The following is a 20,586-nucleotide window of genomic DNA, read 5'->3' on the forward strand; positions in this document are numbered from 1 at the left end:
AGGTGGAGCGGGAGGACGATTTTAAGGGCCACGCACTTCTGGGGCCCCAGAGATGGACTTTAATAATGGAATAAATGGGTGAAATAGGGGGCCCGACCTCATATTCTTTCACAGGGCCAAAAAACGCTAGCGGCGCCGCATTGTGACAGAGCGACAGTGACAACCGGCCCGCTAAGTGGCTCTCCGTCTGAGATCTCACAGCTGTGTTTACAGAGCCGAAGCCCCGGGACCAGGAGGTCGAGCGGACACAAGTCAAGCCACCTTCATTTATACAGCGCTTTACCAATACAGGGATGACAGGAGATTACAGTAACACAGATTGTTTTGGGTTTACAGCAGCGCTAGAATAAAGTTATAGTCCGGCTAAAGTTCACTTGAATTAAAACAAAATAAGTTATTTCAAAGGAGCGCCAATAAAGGCATTTGACCTTTTATAACACCACATATAAGGCACACTGTAAAAAATATTGTTGGTTTAACTTAAAAAAGTAAGTAACCTGGTTGCCTTAACATTTTAAGTTGATTGAACTGGAAAAAGTGAGTTAATACAATGAAGTAGATTAATTTAACCATCAGAAACTCAAAATTATATGTTATCTCAACTAAATAAATTATTTGAGTTGATTTGACAAAAGAAAAAATGTTGTGATTACTACACTGTAATTTTTTTTTGTTGGTATAACTTAAAAAAGTAAGTAACCTGGGTTGCCTTAAAATTTTAATTTGATGGAACCGGAAAAAGTGAGTTAATACAATGAAGTAGATTAATTTAACCATCAGAAACTCAAAATAATAAGTGATCTCAACTAAATAAATTATTATAAAGTTGATTTGACAAAAGAAAATATGTTGTGATTACAAATCTTGAAAATATTTTTTACAGTGCAAATGATCATGTTTAATGCTAAAATAGCATACATGATACTCATATGACATCATGTATAATACTAGATAAAAGCCAATTAGCATGTATAACGCTAAATATGAACATTTATCATACAAAAGGTACTGAACATAAGCCTGATTTATACCATATGAAATACTAGTTATAAGCTCATATATAATTTACTAAAATAAGACCTGTATATTACAAAATATATAGAGTTAAAAGTAATATAAAATACGAAATAAGTCTAAATATAGTGTAAAATACTAATTGTGTGCTCAAATGTCATGCTAAATAGTAATAAAAGCTTAAATGTCATTGAAATACTAATTACAAGCTTAAATATATAAAATCCTAAATATAAGCCTAAATATCCTAAAATACAACGACTATCCGCTTAAATATCACATAAAATATAAAATACTAAATAGAAGCCTATATAATAGATACAAGCTTAAATATCCCATACAAAATTAAATATAAGCCTAAATATCATAATGCATATTAAACATGATCCTAAAGATAAAAAAAGCTAAATATAGGCCGAAATATCAAATAAAATATTGAATATAAGCCTAACTTTCATATACTAAATATAAGCCTATCATATAAAAAATTAAACATAATCCTAATTATCATATAAAACACAAAATATAGGCCGAAATATCATATAAAATACTAATTATAGGCCGAAATATCATATAAAATACTAAATATAGGCCGAAATATCATATAAAATACTAAATATAGGCCGAAATATCATATAAAATACTAAATATAGGCCGAAATATCATATAAAATACTAATTATAGGCCGAAATATCATATAAAATAATAATTATAGGCCGAAATATCATATAAAATAATAATTATAGGCCGAAATGTCATATAAAATACTAAATATAGGCCAAAATATCATATAAAATACTAAATATAGGCCGGAATATCATATAAAATACTAAATATAGGCCGAAATATCATATAAAATACTAATTATAGGCCGAAATATCATATAAAATAATAATTATAGGCCGAAATGTCATATAAAATACTAAATATAGGCCGAAATATCATATAAAATACTAAATATAGGCTGAAATATCATATAAAATACTAATTATAGGCCGAAATATCATATAAAATACTAAATATAGGCCGAAATATCATATAAAATACTAAATATAGGCCGAAATATCATATAAAATACTAAATATAGGCCTGAAATATCCTAAAAAAATACTAATTATAGGCCAAAATATCATATAAGATACTAAATATAGGCCGAAATATCATATAAAATACTAAATATAGGCCTGAAATATCATATAAAATACTAATTATAGGCCGAAATATCATATAAAATACTAAATATAGGCCGAAATATGATATAAAATACTAAATATAGGCCGAAATATGATATAAAATACTAAATGTAAGCCAATATAATGGATAAAAGGGGATATTGGGGATATTCAAATTAAATAAAACATCATACCATTGATCAGCTCTACCAAACTTGATTGTGTTTTTCATGAATAAACAAACACTGTTAAGTTGTCTTGATTGATACTGTGAAGCAGCTTTGATACAATCTGTATCGTGAAAAGCGCTATATAAATATGTTTGACTTGACAAAAGCCTAAATATCATATAAGATATTAACCTTTTTAAAGTATTGTGATAAAATATTACTCCTGGATGAATTTGCTCTTTATTTTTATTTTTTTCATTAAATAAAATATATGAGAGATAAATAAGAAACCAATCATGTTTTGACAGCAAAGAAACAAGGACTTCGGTGTCCAACAGAAGTTGGAAAGCAGAGCTTGAGAGCAACAACCGTCATTGAAGGTCCGTCACACGGAGCCGAGCCGAATCAGCCTCCATTACGCAGGATCAAAGCAGACGAGCTTCTCTTCCGGAGGCCTGTGTGTGAATGCACATCTCCAGCCCGGGGGGACACGGATCTACTGGAATCGAGTGTACTGTCCTGAATCCAGTTAAAAGACTTCTGCCACCTTCTATAGTCTCGGACGACGGCTCGTTTCACTCTCTTAAATTCATTTCACTCTAAAAAAAAATGCTGGCTTGTTTTAACCCAATTTTGGGTCAAATACGCAACCCAAATTGGGTTAAAACAATCCAGCATTTTTTGGAGTGTAATAATATATACATAATAAAAATAAATTATTTAAAATTACATTAAATATTTAGTAAAAATCATGGGTGGGAGATCGACGTCATCACCGCGTCGCGACGTAAAAAAAAACATCACGCTGATTGATCAAACCCAAATTCCACAGCTGTCAATCATGACATGTTTTCTGTTAGCATGTCGCTAAGATAACGACGCAACACTCCAATACACATATTACCCAAATACTGGTTAAAATAGTGTAACCAGCCCACACAGGGTCGAGTCAAACATGGAGAAAACACACTAGTGCCACAGACAACCACTGAAACCGTGTGTCAGTAACTCCTGCTAACACAGGCCAGCGCTAATTACAGCCTCATATTGACCCAGCGGGGATCAGCCATAGACAGAGAGCAGAATCAATAGAAGAGGAGAACGAGACCGGCGAGACTTAAAGCCATGACTCCTTAAAAAAAAACTATGTTGCTTTTTAGCCACGTAAAACATAATGTAGCTTCAGCTCACCTTTAGCATTGTTCTTACGCCGCGCGTCTCAATCGTAGCCACACGCTGTGGAAGTAGTGGTCTGTGTCTATGGCCTCCGGCGCAGTGATGCTTTATAATGCACTTCTCGCTACTGGACGCAGGCGTTTCCACCGGAGAACAGCTGGAGTGGTAATCAGCTATGCTCTTTTACTTCAAATCACTCATGGCGCGGCTTTAAGAACCAATACCCACAATCCCCCGGGGGCCGAGCGTCCAATGCTAAGGTTTATCAGCTATGTGGAGAGACGTTTAACCCTGATCCACCAAACTGAGCTGGAGAAACCGGGCAATGTCTCTCATTACCGGCCCACAAATAAGTCTTATGACTTTAAAAAATATAACAACATACAGAGAGAGAATGTGCGAGGTCATGAATCCAATGACACTTCAAAGAGAGAGAAAAGTGACATAAGGATTCCTCAACCTGTGCTTGAGTGGGACGAAACAAGACGGCGACGAATCTGGAAATGGCAGCGCGAAAGCTGTGATAAAAATGGCTAATAAAAGGGGCTCCGCGGCGAGCGTCTGGGTTTAGAACAGTCCAATTAAAAGCGGCAGAACAAACGCGGCTCGTCCTGCAGGGTAGCAGCCAATTAAAGCGTCTGATCAAACGGGCATGGGCAGTAGTGAGATCATCCTCTCTGGCGCTCTGCAGTGCTAACGAGTTCCTGCGCTCAGAGTTTGAAGGAAGAAGGGTCACAGTGTGAACTCTGGATGTGAGGGATGAGATTAGAGATGAGAAGAGGTGAAGAAAGCAAGACAAACTGACAAAAAGATTCACTCTAAAAATCTTGGGTTATTTTTTCTACCCAAATCCTGGGTTGAGGCTTTTAGGTACATTTTTTGGGGTTATTTTTTAAGTGTTTGGGTAGTTTTCGTATTACACAGCTCCTGGGTCAGACGCAACAACCCAATGTTTGGGTCGTTTTTACGTAACCCAGCTACTGTGTCAGACGTAACAACCCAATGTTTGGGTCGTTTTTGTGTAACCCAGCTCATGGGTCAGACGTAACAACCCAATGTTTGGGTATTTTTTGCATAACCCAGGCCATGGGTCAGACGCAGCAACCCAATGTTTGGGTCGTTTTTGCATAACCCAGCTACTGTGTCAGACGTAACAACCCAATGTACGGGTAGTTTTGTGTAACCCAGCTCATGGGTCAGACGTAACAACCCAATGTTTGGGTATTTTTTGCGTAACCCAGGCCATGGGTCAGATGTGACAACCCAATGTTTGGGTAGCTTTTGCGTAACCCCGCTCCTGGGTCAGACGTAACAACCCAATGTTTGGGTAGTTTCTACGTAACCCAGCTTATGGGTCAGACGTAACAACCCAATGTTTGGGTAGTTTTTACGTAACCCAGCTCATGGGTCAGACGTAACAACCCAATGTTTGGGTAGTTTTTACGTAACCCAGCTCATGGGTCAGACGTAACAACCCAATGTTTGGGTAGTTTTTACGTAACCCAGCTCATGGGTCAGACGTAACAACCCAATGTTTGGGTAGTTTTTATGTAACCCAGCTCATGGGTCAGACGTAACAACCCAATGTTTGCGTAGTTTTTTGCGTAACTCAGCTCCAGAGTCAGACGTAACTAGTTTTTGCATAACTCTGCTCCTGGGTCAGACGTAACAACCCACTGTTTGGGTAGTTTTTGTGTTACCCAGTTCCTGGGTCAGATATAACAACCCAAAGATTGAGTTATTGATTGCTGGCTTTTTGCAATCTCTTAAGGAGAGAGCAGTGCCACTCCGCCAAACTGGTGCATGCCTTCTGTAAAATAACGAGCTCAAATGTAGACAATATGCATTCAAAACTATATAAAATATGCTATGCTGTAAAATGTTATAATAAATAAAAAAATTATCAAGCAAACCAGTGGTTGTGTGGAGTATGTTTAGAGAATTTAAGTTTAGCACTAAACATTAATTCATGTATGAATTAAAATAATAATAAAAAAGCTAGTAGTAAAAGTGAATCAATCCAGTATGATGGGTTAAATAAACAACCCAATTTGCTGGGTAGAAATGACATGCATTTGGGTAGTTGTGTCCTATATTTAACCAGCCCTTATGTTGTTTTTAAAGGGATACACCACTTTTTTTGGAAATAGGCTAATTCATCACTCCCCCATAGTTAAACAGTCGAGTTTTACCGTTTTCGAATCCATTCAGCCGATTTTTTTTCATATTTAGAAGAATATCAGTAACCAGACAGTTTCTGGTCCCATTGACTTCCATAGTAGGAAAAATATATACTATGGAAGTCAATGAGACCAGAAACTGTCTGGTTAATGATATTCTTCTAAATATAAAAAATTAAAAAAATAAATAAATAAATAAAATAAATTAAAACCGGCTGAATACATTCGAAAACGGTAAAACTCGACTGTTTAACTCTGTTGGGGGGGGGGGGGGGGGTGGATGAATTAGCCTATTTCCAAAAAAAAGTGGAGTATCCCTTTAACCCAGTGTTTTTTAGTCTATATTCAACCTTCTAACTCAACTAAAATAGTGTTCCTCACACAGCAGACAATCTCCAATTGAGTTTTCCATTAGCATAATTTTAACATAGCAGCCCAACACTCTTGTTAGCATAACAATACATAGAACCCACAAATATTGGTTAAAATATAACTGTACTCAACTTTTTTCCCACTGCGCATTCTGGGATTGCCTTAAGCAATAGCGTTCACATCTGGTGTATGAATGAAAAAAAAGTGTAAGGTTTTGGACGAGAGCTAATGTTATGGAAAGGTGGTCTGACACCTTCGGATTTGGGTTGCACAATGCCAAACGCTTCCAGCATTACCGTTTTGATCTTTTGTTGGCCAGAACCCTGAACCCAGCATTCTCACAGCGGGACCAGGGGCAAGTTAAGGCCAGACACACCTGAATGTGTAAAGAAGTGTGCACACCTCGCAGGGTGCGAGCAGATGGCGAAACCTGGGCTGCTGTTGCTGTTGGACTCTATGAAGTGCTAGCTCTGGGTCAGTGGTGGACAAGACTGCCAAGACGGGCTCGAAGCCAGGGTCAGAATGAAGAGGAAAACAGCGAGGCTTTAAGAGAAGAAAGCAAAGTGTTCAACACCCGTAGTGACATAGAGGAGACGCACCGACAGTTGCAGGTGTCTTATCCTTGGTTTTCTCCGAGACTCCTCCAAGGACTCTCAGAGGACTCGGTAGAAAAGCAGATGGCACATCTTAAGCATTCTGCTCACCGCTCTTGTGGGCAGCTAAAAACAAACCTAAGCCCCTGGAAAGAGCACCGGCAGATTTACGGCAAAGCCTCGTCTCTGCGGCAGGCGGGCGGACACACCCTGAAGAAGGCGGCAAGGTGACTGGGTGCTTAATGAAGTCACCAGCTTTACAAGTTGGTCAGGGACAAAATGAAAGAAGACCACAAATTGTGAGCATGACGGCGGACAGTTTAATTGATTTTGATTGAAGTCCACGCAGGTGTTCATGAGCCGAGGCACTCTCCTCTGGGAGCGCGTGGACACATGTGTCGGCCTTTGTGGGGCTTGCTCTTCTGATAAGGCTCGATGTAAATGCGGCCCACAGCAGATGGGGATGAGAGAGCGAAGGGGGGGGGCAGTAGTTTTTCCCCCTAGTGCTACAGCCTGTGTTCCTTCCTGAGCCGCATGGGTCTTGCCAAAGCCAGGATTTTCATGTAAAACTGGGCTGCCTACAAAAACCCTCGGCTTGGGTTCGGGCCCAGGAAGAAGCCTGCAAGCTGGCCGCTCCAGCGCTCGGCAGTGACAAGGCAGATGGATGGGCCTCAGCGCATTGGGAACAAACGAATAACTCAATGGAGAAGATGACAGAGGTTCTGCAACTGGCCAGGATGGATTTAGAGTTTCTGCAACGGTAATATTGGGTCACATTCAAGTTAACCAAACTAGTGTTTCTCAACTCCAGTCCTCGGCCTCACTGAGCGACGAGAATACTTTTTGTGCGAAAAAACAAACAAAAATAACGACTTTATTCGACTATTCCTTTTCTTCCTTGTTGGCCTGAAACGAGACTGCGCGAGAATTGCGATCTCCTTCAACTACTTCAGTTCAGTTCTCGCGCATGCGTCGTGGAAATCTCTTGAAGTCTCGTTTCAGACCAACAAGGAAGAAAAGGAATAGTCGAATAAAGTCGTTATTTTTGTTTGTTTTTTCGCACAAGAAGTATTCTCGTCGCTTGATAAACTTATAGTTGAGCCACGGTAGTCACTTGGGATATTTAAACATTTTCTTCATTGACTTTCTGGGCCGTCAAGAGTCATTCCCTTAGGAGCCAATGTGGTAGCTCTCAAATTTAATAAAAAATATCTTCATTTGTGTTCCGAAGACGAACGAAGGTCTTACGGGGTTGGTACAGCATGGGGGTGAGTAATTAATGACTTAATTTTCATTTTTGGGTGAACTAACCCTTTAAAGCAGGGGAATTCAATCCTGTTACCAGTAGGGTCGCCCTCCATGGACATATACACTAGACCTCACCTTGGCTACGGCAGTTCATTGGAACGAATGCGTCAATAGAGCCGTCATCTTGAAACAGGGAAGCCCCTCCACTTTAATGCATCAGCGTCAATGTAGTGGACACAGGTCTAACCGAAATAAAATCACCGTAAATCATCACGAATTCGATTTTTCTTGTTTTTTTGGTTTGTTCCAACGGTCAGACATGTATTTATCATTGATTCCAGAAAGAAAAACATTCTTCGTAGTTCAGACTTCATCCGTGAACATCATACGCTGCACAAAAGTTCGCCACCATCAATGAATTCGAAGTAAAGGCAGAGATAGTAGCGTTACCTAGCTACTTCCTATGACAAGACCCCTGTTCCAAGATGGCGGCGGATGCTTAGAACCCCAAGGTGAGGTCTAGTGTTTATGTCTATGGGTCGCCGTCTAGCAGCGTTCAGCTCCAATCCTAATAAAACACACCTGAACAAACTAATCAAGTTCTTCAAGATCTGGCATGATGTCTGCGATCTTCAACCAGATGAACCTGGATACATATTCAGAGTGCTCCAATCCAGTCCGACTGATAATGCCATAGATATGTATATAAAGGCTAGATGTGCTACGGCGGAGTTTCTATCGTCATCACCGGCGGCCATCTTGTCACAGTCAAGCTGATGTAAGATGAGTGGTCAGCACGAACACAAATACTCTTATCTCGTTGAAATCTTGACGGATTTACAAACGGTTTGGTTTCTTACAAACGTTATTAACGTGGCTATAATTATCTGGATGATTATTTATTTATACACTTTTTATTCATAAGTAGGCTGTGTCATAACTACATCTCTGACGTTCATAACAAACCAAACCGTTTGAAAATCGGTAGAAAATTGAGCAAGTTATGGTTATTTAAATAGTACATGTACCATTAACACAATTTTACGAGTAAGCGAGCTGACTGTGACAAGATGGCCGCCAGGTGCAGACGACGACCTCCATTGGCCAGCAGCGCTGACGACACATCTAGCCTTTATATACATTTTGAACCATAGGCATACACTGTTCGTTCGTTGCTCAGAGGAGAACTGGCCCCCGACTGAACCTGGTTTCTCCAAACGTTTTATTCTTCTCTCCATTTCGTCACTTGATTGAGTGTTGGTTTCTTGCCCCTGTCGCCTTTGGCTTTTGGCTTGCTTTGTTGGGGACACTTAAAATTCAAAATCTGTCTGCATTGACGCCATTATATGTGTAGAAGATGACATCACTGTTTTCCCAGTGCGGCTGTATTTACAACTGAAATGAACCATAACTGAACTTACTTAAAGGAGGAGTTCACTTTTAAAACAACTCTTGCTGATAATTTACTCACCCCCGTGTCATCCAAGATGTCCACGTCTTTCTTTCTTCAGTCAAAAAGAAATTAAGGTTTTTGATGAAAACATTCCAGGATTTTCTCCATATAATGGACTTCAATGGGAGTCTCAGTGACTGAAACGGTCTTTTGGACCTTGAACCGTTTGGCCCCGAATGAAGTCCATTATATGGAGAAAATCCTGGAATGTTTTCATCAAAAACCTTAATTTCTTTTCGACTGAAGAAAGAAAGACATGGACATCTTGGATGACACGGGGGTGAGTAAATTATCAGCAAATGTTGTTATCCCAATAAAGCTGCTTTGAAACTATCTGCTATATAAATAAAGGTAGCTTGACTTGACACTGCACTCTTGGGGGGGGGAATACCCATGGTACCCATTCAAAAGGTACTAATATCTACCCTTTAGGGCTAAATAAGGCACAAAGGTGTATATTTTACACCTCATGCCCCGGTGAACCTTTTTTTTGAGAGTGTAGAAACTTCTTTGGCCCTCTAGAAAGCAAGAATAGCTGTCAACCCACATGACTGTACTCTTACCTCTAATGATCGACAGCGTAGCCTGGACACTGTCTTCGCCTTCGCTGTTCTCCGCCACACACTCATAGATGTTCTCGTCTCGAGGCGCCCGGAGAGGCTGGATCCTCAGGACGGCCCCCGCACCTTCGTCAAACTCTATCGTCTGTGTGAGAGAACGTTTCGTTGAAAAGCTTCATGATAAAAGTCATTAACAATTGCCTTGTGGTTAAAGAGACAAAAAGGCCATGAACTCGATCCCAGAACTGGAGCGTTACCGATTCTAAGTGCCCAAAAGCAAGGCATTTAATTCCTGGTTGCGCTAGTCTTGGTAAATGACTGGTGTTCTCGCTTCCTTGGTAAACCAGCATCCCTATCTTTTAACATCACCTTAACTCATCTCAGGTTATGCTTACATTCAAGTTAATTCTGCTAAAAATGGTTGTGCGTCTATTTTTAGGCTCCTGTAGCATCTATATGTTGCTGCGAGCTCAAATTATGCAAGAGAGTTAATTAGGCTCCTGCGGTGCTTTCGCATTTGATGTCATTGTAGCGAAACAATCGCACGAATCAATAGGGAATGACAAAGAGGAACGAGGCTCTTTGTAAGCCAGTGGCAAAACTCTCTTGGTTTTTTTTTTTTTGTGTGTGTGTGTGTGAGTTTTCAAGGCTAGGATAATGAGAAGCAGCCCAGTGATGGCACACTGTCCTAAGTGTGTGTAGATCAATATCAAAGCAAAGCCTTCGGGGGAAACAAATTAATTCAAACCCCTCAAAAAATGACTTTTAAACTCAACGAAGATGATGATTTGAGCCCGAGTTGAGCGTACTCTTGGGTTTGCTCCGGAAACACTGAGGGAAGTTTTTCATCTTTGTTGAACAGTGACAAAAATGGTTAAAATGCAAGCTATTTTTAATTAAGAAACACTAAACGTCGATCAAGACACTACAGCTGCCAGCTGTGTTATGATAAAAGAACACAGCAAACAAGCAAGGAAAACAAGACGCAAATATCCACAGAAGCTAAGCTGTGTGCTTCATAAACACTTGAGAACTAACCCCAAAACAGTTCCAGATGCCTGCGAGTAATCCTACATGAATAGTTGATTATTTAATTGATATGTTTGCCCCTTAAAGTCTTACCTCGATGCGTTGAGAGTTCACCCGCTTGCCTTTCTTGTTCCAGGTTACTTTTGGCTTGGGGTCACCCGCGGCTTGGCAAACGAAGGATACAACACCCCCGGAGACGCCAATCAGGTTTTGAGGTCTTTTTGTAAACTGTGGTGCGGCTAAACAAGAAAAAGAGCAAAATACTATTAGCATTTAGCTTTAATTGAATACTCGCTTACTATTTACAACACTGCCTTCAAAATCTGGTCAAAAATTGCATTTGAAACAATAAGATACATATAGAGAGCCTAAGTCCCGCCCCTCCGCTTCCGGCTCATGGGACCTTATTTCGGGAAAAATGTGTGTGGTAGTCAATGGCGAGAGACAACTTATCTTTTTATTCCGTCTGAACTGTGCCCTGAATTACACATATGACGTTTGTCAATTTAAAAGATAATTCTGAAAGTCAAAAACGTCGCAGTTTGTCATAAACACCGTGAGACCAGTGTAGGTTTATACCTCTATAAAACAGAAGAGTAACGTTTAGTTTTATGTGTAAATCGCTCAATGAACTATCTCTCAGGAAGCGAAACAACGAGCGAGATCCGCTGCTCGAGTGTGTGCAGTCTGGTACAAAACACTCAGGCATGACGGCGTAACGTTACGATTATAACGTAAGACTATAGAAACAATGACAGACGTTAGCCTCAGTAAAGTTAGCTTCAGTAAAGTTAGCTTCAGTTAAATTAGCTTCAGTAAAGTTAGCTTCAGTTAAGTTAGCTTCAGTTAAGTTAGCTTCAGTAAAGTTAGTTTCAGTAAAGTTAGTTTCAGTAAAGTTAGCTTCAGTAAAGTTAGTTTTAGTAAAGTTAGCTTCAGTAAAGTTAGTTTCAGTAAAGTTAGCTTAAGTAAAGTTAGCTTCAGTTAAGTTAGTTTCAGTAAAGTTAGCTTCAGTAAAGTTAGCTTCAGTAAAGTTAGCTTCAGTAAAGTTAGCTTCAGTAAAGTTAGCTTCAGTTAAGTTAGCTTCAGTTAAGTTAGCTTCAGTAAAGTTAGTTTCAGTAAAGTTAGTTTCAGTAAAGTTAGCTTCAGTAAAGTTAGTTTTAGTAAAGTTAGCTTCAGTAAAGTTAGTTTCAGTAAAGTTAGCTTAAGTAAAGTTAGCTTCAGTTAAGTTAGTTTCAGTAAAGTTAGCTTCAGTTAAGTTAGCTTCAGTAAAGTTAGTTTCAGTAAAGTTAGCTTCAGTTAAGTTAGCTTCAGTTAAGTTAGCTTCAGTTAAGTTAGCTTCAGTAAAGTTAGTTTCAGTAAAGTTAGCTTCAGTTAAGTTAGCTTCAGTTAAGTTAGCTTCAGTTAAGTTAGCTTCAGTAAAGTTAGTTTCAGTAAAGTTAGCTTCAGTAAAGTTAACTTCAGTAAAGTTAGCTTCAGTAAAGTTAGCTTCAGTTAAGTTAGCTTCAGTAAAGTTAGCTTCAGTAAAGTTAGCTTCAGTTAGCTTCAGTAAAGTTAGCTTTAGTTAGCTACAGTTAAGTTGACTTCAGTAAAGTTAACTTCAGTTAGCTTCAGTTAAGTTAGCGTCAGTAAAGTTAGCTTCAGTAAAGTTAGCTTCAGTAAAGTTAGTTTTAGTAAAGTTAGCTTCAGTAAAGTTAGTTTCAGTAAAGTTAGCTTAAGTAAAGTTAGCTTCAGTTAAGTTAGTTTCAGTAAAGTTAGCTTCAGTAAAGTTAGCTTCAGTAAAGTTAGCTTCAGTTAAGTTAGCTTCAGTAAAGTTAGTTTCAGTAAAGTTAGCTTCAGTTAAGTTAGCTTCAGTTAAGTTAGCTTCAGTTAAGTTAGCTTCAGTAAAGTTAGTTTCAGTAAAGTTAGCTTCAGTTAAGTTAGCTTCAGTTAAGTTAGCTTCAGTTAAGTTAGCTTCAGTAAAGTTAGTTTCAGTAAAGTTAGCTTCAGTAAAGTTAGCTTCAGTAAAGTTAGCTTCAGTAAAGTTAGCTTCAGTAAAGTTAGCTTCAGTTAGCTTCAGTAAAGTTAGCTTTAGTTAGCTACAGTTAAGTTGACTTCAGTAAAGTTAACTTCAGTTAGCTTCAGTTAAGTTAGCGTCAGTAAAGTTAGCTTCAGTAAAGTTAGCTTCAGTAAAGTTAGTTTCAGTAAAGTTAGCTTCAGTAAAGTTAGCTTTAGTTAGCTACAGTTAAGTTAGCTTCAGTAAAGTTAACTTCAGTTAGCTTCAGTTAAGTTAACGTCAGTAAAGTTAGCGTCAGTAAAGTTAGCGTCAGTAAAGTTAGCGTCAGTAAAGTTAGCGTCAGTAAAGTTAGCTTCAGTAAAGTTAGCTTCAGTTAGCTTCAGTAAAGTCAACTTCATTAAAGTTAGCTTTGACAGAAAATGTGCCTTTAGGGTTTGTAGTCTTTGTAATGACGTATTTTCACAGTCTTATACCTCAACGGTTTTACATCAAACTGCGACTTTCTTTACTTTAAAATGTATCTTTTAAATCGACAAACATCATATGTGTAATTCAGGGCACAATTCAAACCAGATCAAAATATTTGTTATCTCTCGCCATTGACTACCATACAATATTTTTCTGAAATAAGGTCCCATGGTGGTCGACCGGAAGGGGAGGGGCTTAGGGCTCTCTATTGCGTTAATGTTTAAAACAGGGGTATGCAACATTGTTTCCGAATAACGTCACCATGTTGAATGTTCCAATTTGCATGTAATGACTATGTACAAACAAACAAAAAAATCACTTCCTATTCACACCGGAAATGATCAATCAAGATGAACACATTGCATTTTGGGAAAAACATTTACATTGTTAGCATGTCATCCAAAAAATGCACGTAGTAAGAGTTGCATGCTGCTGCAAGGCCACTGTAACAGCAAATCAATTAAATTAAACAGCAGCGTGATCGAACACACACCCACATACATGTTACTCAAACTGCACTGGACCATGAGAGAGGACTAGCACTGAAGTGGGCTAGCGACCCGTTCCGCTGTGATGGAGAAACCAATGTTTCAGCGCGCCGTAATTACACCACAGAAAATAAGCACGTCGACGCCATTGTGAATGATTTATTGGTCAATGAATAATAAAGTACCAGTGATTCTGCCATGATTTGAAAGCCCCTTGTCAGGTAAAGCATCCAAAACCCCACGCACGTTTGCTAAAAGACACGCCAGCTGTAAGCTAATGATATCCAGGAGATGATTGCGGCTGACAGTCGTGAGCTAACTATTCCAGTCATTCGGCCTACCATTACTGCTTATTCTTTGTATGTGTGATTTTCTTTCATCAGAACCCAGCGCGGTTTGTTCTCGGCTCTTCAAATTATAATGCCATGTACCTCGAGTCTTCTCGGTGGGCCTCCGCTTTTTTCACTCGCGGGGCAGAAGGTCAAGCTTGACACAACAAGACATGAGAAGAGGCTCTCTAGGGGAACATGCTAAAATCCAGAAAGCGTGCAGATATGAGGAGATGATCAAACGGTCGGGCAAGCACGGCAAATGAATTATTAAGCGCCCGTGGGCAGGCAGGCAGGCGAGCCCCTCAATCTCCGGGTGCGGATAAACACACTTGAAGCGCACGAGTTCCAGAGAGTGGAGAGGATGATGCCTGAGGTCTTTCTGTCTTATCATGAAGTTAAGAAAGTTCAACTTTCACAGCGCAAACACACGCAGGTTTACTAATTTAGTTGGTGTGAGTCATAATTATTTCATAGAGCAAAAAAAAAGAAGATTTCACGATTCTCCCGCGATTATAAACAGACTTTTCTGACACATGTTAATTGCTGCAGTCTATTTAAAATGTTTAATTAATCTAATTTCATTGTTTTTTTTTTAAATCAGGTTGAGTCAATGATTCAATGACGCACTCAAAAACTTTTGCTGATAATTTACTCGCCCCCGTGTCATCCAAGATCTTTCTTTCTTCAGTCGAAAAGAAATTAAGGTTTTTGATGAAAACATTCCAGGATTTTTCTCCATATAATGGACTTCAATGGGGACCAAAAGACAGTTTCAGTGCAAACTGTTCAAAGGGCTTTAAACGGCACCAGACGATGAATAAGGCCCAGATAGCAAACTGACATTGAATCAACGTGGAAACATGACATCGAAACAACGTTGATCTGACATTGTTTTGCTCATCGAATTAACGTTGAACCAACGTCAGACGCGGCATTCTTTCAAAACTAACGGAAAATCAACTTGAAATCAACGCGTTGTTTCAACGTTATGAAAGCAAACCAATTTTCGATTTCATTTAGCTTTGAAGAATGCCGCGTCTGACGTTGGTTCAACGTTAATTCGATGAGCAAATCAACGTTGTTTCAATGTCATGAGAGACGTCGTTTCCACGTTGATTCAATGTCAGTTTGCTGTCTGGGGGGTCTTATCAAGCGAAACGGTCGGCCATTTTTAAAGTTTTATAAGCTCAAATGCTCGCCTTTCTCTGTTTTGTGATGATCGTTCGTGACTCTCCTGTTCGAACTCGAAAATTAATGAGTCGTTTGGTTGATTCAACGAACGAAATGAACGAGTTGACTCGGAAAAAGATTTGTTCATTTTGGAGAGTCACGAACGCGCATCACAGACCAGAGCAAGGCGAGCATTTGAGCTCATAAAACTTAAACTTTGTTATTTATTTATTAAATGAGCGATCGTTTCGCTTGATAAGACCCTTATTCATCGTCTGGTGTCGTTTAAAGCCCTTTGAAGCTGCACTGAAACTCTCATTTGGACCTTGAACCGTTTGGTCCCCATTGAAGTCCATTATATGGAGAAAATCCTGGAATGTTTTCATCAAAAACCTTAATTTCTTTTCGACTAAAGAAAGAAAGACATGGACATCTTGCATGACACGGGGGTGAGTGAATTATTAAAGTGAACTACTCCTTTAATAGACACAGCTGAATCATTGTCATTTAGGAATGAGATATTGTGGGTGTTTGAATCTTTTGACGATGAATCGTGCGGCTCCGCTACAAGACGAAGGTCAGAAAAACCAGCCTTGAGTGATGGATTGACTAGTTTAACCTCTGCTGTGTAACCTCTCTGTTCAGTGTGTGTGTGTAGCCCGAGGTCACACATTCCCGCCGGCTGTGTATCGATGCTTCACCCATGACCGTTAGCGGCCACATGCGGCGGCCTACAGCGCAGTCGTTATGGATTTTCTGACAGGGAGCTTGAGAGTGTAATAGAGAAGCTTTGACGATCTGAGACAAAGAGGATCACGCACACAATTAACCTTTCCACTAGCCGACACCGACTTCTGTTTACAGCACACAAGACGCTATGAAGGAGAAACGACATGAAATCAACACATTTTCATTTTACTGACAGAACAAACATGTACACTCACGTTAAGGATTATTAGGAACACCTGATTCATGCAATTATCTAATTAACCAATGGCAGTGTCTTCAATGCATTTAGGGGTGTGGTCCTGGTCAAGACAATCTCCTGAACTCCAAACTGAACGTCAGAATGGGAAATTTAAGCGATTTTGAGCGTGGCATCTGCTCAGTTACTGGGATTTTCACACACAACCATTTCTAGGGTTTACCAAGAATGGAGTGAAAAGGGAAAAACATCCAGTATGCGATGGCAGTCCTGTGGGCCAAAATGCCTTGTTGGTGCGAGAGGTCAGAGGAGAACGGGCCGACTGATTCAAGCTGATAGAAGAGCAACTTTGACTGAAATAACCACTCGTTACAACCGAGGTATGCAGACAACACACACAACCTTGAGGCGGATGGGCTAAAACAGCAGAAGACCCCACCGGGTACCACTCATCTCCTCTACAAATAGGAAAAAGAGGCGACAATTTGCAAAATTGGACAGTTGAAGACTGGAAAAATGAGTCGTAAACAGAATGAGAACATGGATCCATCATGCCTTGTTCACACTGTGCAGGCTGGTGGTGGTGGTGTAATGGTTTTCTTGGCACACTTTAGGCCCCTTAGTGCCAATTGGGCATCGTTTAAACGCCACGGCCTACCTGAGCATTGTTTCGGACCATGATGGCCACCATGTCCCCATCCTCTGATGGCTACTTCCAGCAGGATAATGCACCATGAATCATTTCAAATTGGTTTCTTGAACATGACGATGAGTTGACTGTACCAATATGGCCGCCACAGTCACCAGATCTCAACCCAATAGAGCATCTTTGGGATGTGGTGGAACGGGAGCTTAACCCTAACCCTAATCTCCATCAACTGTAAGATGCTATCCTATCAATATGGGCCAACATTTCTAAAGAATGCTTTCAGCAACTAGTTGAATCAAAGCCATGTAGAATTAAGGCAAAAAAGGGTCAAAAACAGGATTAGTATGGAGTACATTATTTATTTTCATGTCCTTTCAGACTCCTTTTCTCGCGTTAAGAAGTGCAAGACTCCTGAAAAGCTTATAATAATATGATTCGTTCGCCTCCGTTTGGCGAGCCTCTTATTATAATGGGAGGCTCGAGCTGACAGATGACTAACTATAATCAACGGAGAGAAAAAAAAGAAACCTTCCCAAGCTTAAAAAAAACTGCTCCATTACACCGAGAATTAGAAAATGCAGGCGCAAAAAATGTCAACCCACCCAAGAGCATCACTTGACGCCCATCTTGTTTAAAATAGCCACCTTTCAACCACTGATTCAGGCTCATTGAAAGGGCAAAAAGGCACATTTCGGATTCGGTATCATACATACTTTACCCCTGAAACAGGCAATTACAGGGATCCCAGTGCCGGATAATGTCCTTAAGTGGCTGTAATTTGAGAAATCAATGTGAGCTACACATTTCGGCCAAAACATCTGTAATGTTTGGACTCTAAAGCATACAAGTCTCTCACAACAACAAGACTGGGGTTTGACACGAACATCATGAAGAGTGTGTTTGGCTAGATCCTTAAAACTCATCTTTAGATTCATAGCAAACCACAAAAATGACTTGTAGACTAGTCTTTGTGACCCCGAAACGAGTGAAACTAGAAGAGGAAGTCCTGCTGAGAGGAAAAGGGTTTAGCTTCGCCTGCTTGAACACAGAGATTTGCAGCCGTGTGCTCGACTGACTTCAGATCTCCCAATTGGACTCTCTCTCCGGCCACACCAAGCCAACATCCCCATCGGTCGACAGATCTGACTTCAGACATCGCTATGGAAACGCGCGAGCCGCGAATCGACTGCTGCATGTGCGGGAATCACACAATAGAAAGATCTAGCATCTGTGAGCAACTAAATCGACTCAGAAATGATTTCTAAACAGATGGCAGTAAGGTCGAATGCGGGTTTTGTGCAGATGTTTTCATGAGGTCATCATTAACCCTAAGCGGGTCATTTACAGTCGAGAATGACAGCGCCATTTGGGACTAACACACCGGTTTCTATTAGACAACGTCTTAACATATAACATTACATGACATCAAGCCTTGAAATGACATAACACATAACAACATATGACAAATAACATGATATACAGAAGGTAGACAACCAGAATGTGGCTTTTACTGCCGCGGCGGTAAAATTTGCGGTGTAATTGCTGCCTATTGCCGCTAAGAGGCGCTACAATCACAGACGTTTGTGTAATCCGCGGCGCGGCTCATTCAGAGCGTTTGAAAGCTGGTAGCAGATTAATTCAAGTGAAACGTAGTTAAATTAATTAATCACAATACCGAAATTAAATTGAATAATAAACGTAAACTTATTTTAACTAGGGATGGGCAACGATTAATCGCAATTAATCGCATCCAAAATAAAATGCATGTATATATTTAAGAAAAATGTGTTATTAATATATCAAATATTTATATTTATATATAATATTAATTGTGAATAAATATATATAAAATATATACATGCACATATGTCTTAAATATATACATGCATGTGTGGGTATTTATATATACAAATTAATTATACACACTACATAAACATATATTATGTAAAAACAAACTTTTATTTTGGATGCGATTAATCGCGATTAATCGTTGCCCATGACTAATTTTAACTTTTGGCCTATTTTAACTTTTGACTCATAAAATTTTGCTATATTCTATTTAAAACATAGGCAACTTTTACGCAATTACGTTTCGCTTTCGCTAAATGTCCCTTTGCGCCACCTGGTGGTCAATTCGCGGACGACTTTGAAATACGGCTGGTTTATTTTTGTAATTCTGGTTGTCCACCTACTGTAGGCTATAACATAAAATATAACAAATAACATGACATAACATCATAACATAACATATAACATGATAAAAACATGACGTGACATAACAACATGTTAAACACCAGTTGCACCAGATTCTTTAAAACAATGAGTTTTCAGTCTAAAACGTAATAATAATAATAATTTAATAATAAAAAACAATTGAAATCTGCACCTTTTTAAATACAATGACTATTTGTTTTTTAAATAAATAAAAATAGGCTGTATTAACCCTTGTGCTGCATTCGATTTTTAACACCGTTGAGTGCATTAAGGACCAAAAATGGCCACATATTAAACATTGCCTAAAATATTATATATTATTATTATTTTCCACTTTTACCAAGTTAAATCTTTTAACCAGCATCAGTCCTCATCATAACTACCAAAAATGTATTCAATTTCAGGATTTTAACCCTTTAATTACCAGTTTTGTTTGCGAAACCATCGATTTGTATAAGAGGAAAAAACACAAAAATTCAATTATTTTCAATAAACTAAATGCAAAGAGAAAACTTTAGATTTGGATTATCACAGTCCCACTTTGCAAAAAATCCCACTTAGCGCGTTAGAGACCAAAAATGGCCACCTATTAAACATTGCCTATTGCCTAAAATAAGGTGCATTTCCACCCATAGGGAATAAATATGTAGTGACGTCATCTGGTGGAATACACTATATAATGCAAATATAATGCTTTTGCTTCAAAATGAAAGGATGTTTGTGCAAAAATCATGTTTCATGTATTACTGATTTAAACAACGTTTTAATGGGTTTCAATGGGCCATTTTTGGTCTTTATGGTGCTGAGTGTTACTATTTGATCTACACAGTGTGTGTTATACATATTTTGCAAAATGGTATCACATTTTTTACATGTATCCAAAAAGTCACAATTTTGCCAAATTTCATACCATTTGCATTAAAACAGCCAAAATGGTCAAAGAAATTAAACTGCAAAAGACCAAAAATGTCCCTAATGCAGCATAAGGGTTAAACCTCTCAATTATTGAATGAGATTTAGTGGTGTACTTTTTCTTCTCATTATTATGATTTCATCTCTTATGTCAAACATTGACTCGTGTCTACTTTGATTTTTGATTTAAAGGAGAGATAAAGAGTAGATGATACTCTATAGAAGCGAACAACAGGAAGTGGGTTGTTTGGTCTCGCTGTGCTTGTCCTCTTCCCACAATTCTCCAGTCATAGTACTACAATTACCGCCGATTACGATGCTCACAGCCGATCCCAATGAGCCGTTTCTCCTGCACACGTCTGGATGAGGAAATCTTTAGCAGGTGTGGGGTGAGGAAGTCAAAGTCTACCGAGAGCTTTAGGAAATTAACTTTAACAATAAGGCCGATTTTGCAACTGAGACGAGGAG

At 39.1% G+C, this 20,586-nt stretch overlaps 1 protein-coding gene across 26 annotated transcripts in view; it reads right to left on the minus strand.

The window, feature by feature from the left end:
* Positions 1 to 20,586, minus strand: part of ptprsa (protein tyrosine phosphatase receptor type Sa) — a 363,573-nt gene that overhangs the window by 110,277 nt on the left and 232,710 nt on the right. For all 26 annotated transcript variants that reach the window (XM_089133590.1, XM_089133584.1, XM_089133581.1 and 23 more), the window contains 2 exons: positions 11,061 to 11,206; positions 9,942 to 10,083 (listed from right to left, as the gene is read on the minus strand). In XM_089133590.1, the coding sequence (XP_088989716.1) occupies positions 9,942 to 10,083; positions 11,061 to 11,206 (288 nt within the window). The remainder of the gene's footprint in view (positions 1 to 9,941; positions 10,084 to 11,060; positions 11,207 to 20,586) is intronic.

This window comes from Pimephales promelas, chromosome 2, assembly GCF_988280905.1.
Source record: "Pimephales promelas chromosome 2, fPimPro1.hap1.1, whole genome shotgun sequence".
NCBI lineage: Eukaryota > Metazoa > Chordata > Actinopteri > Cypriniformes > Leuciscidae > Pimephales > Pimephales promelas.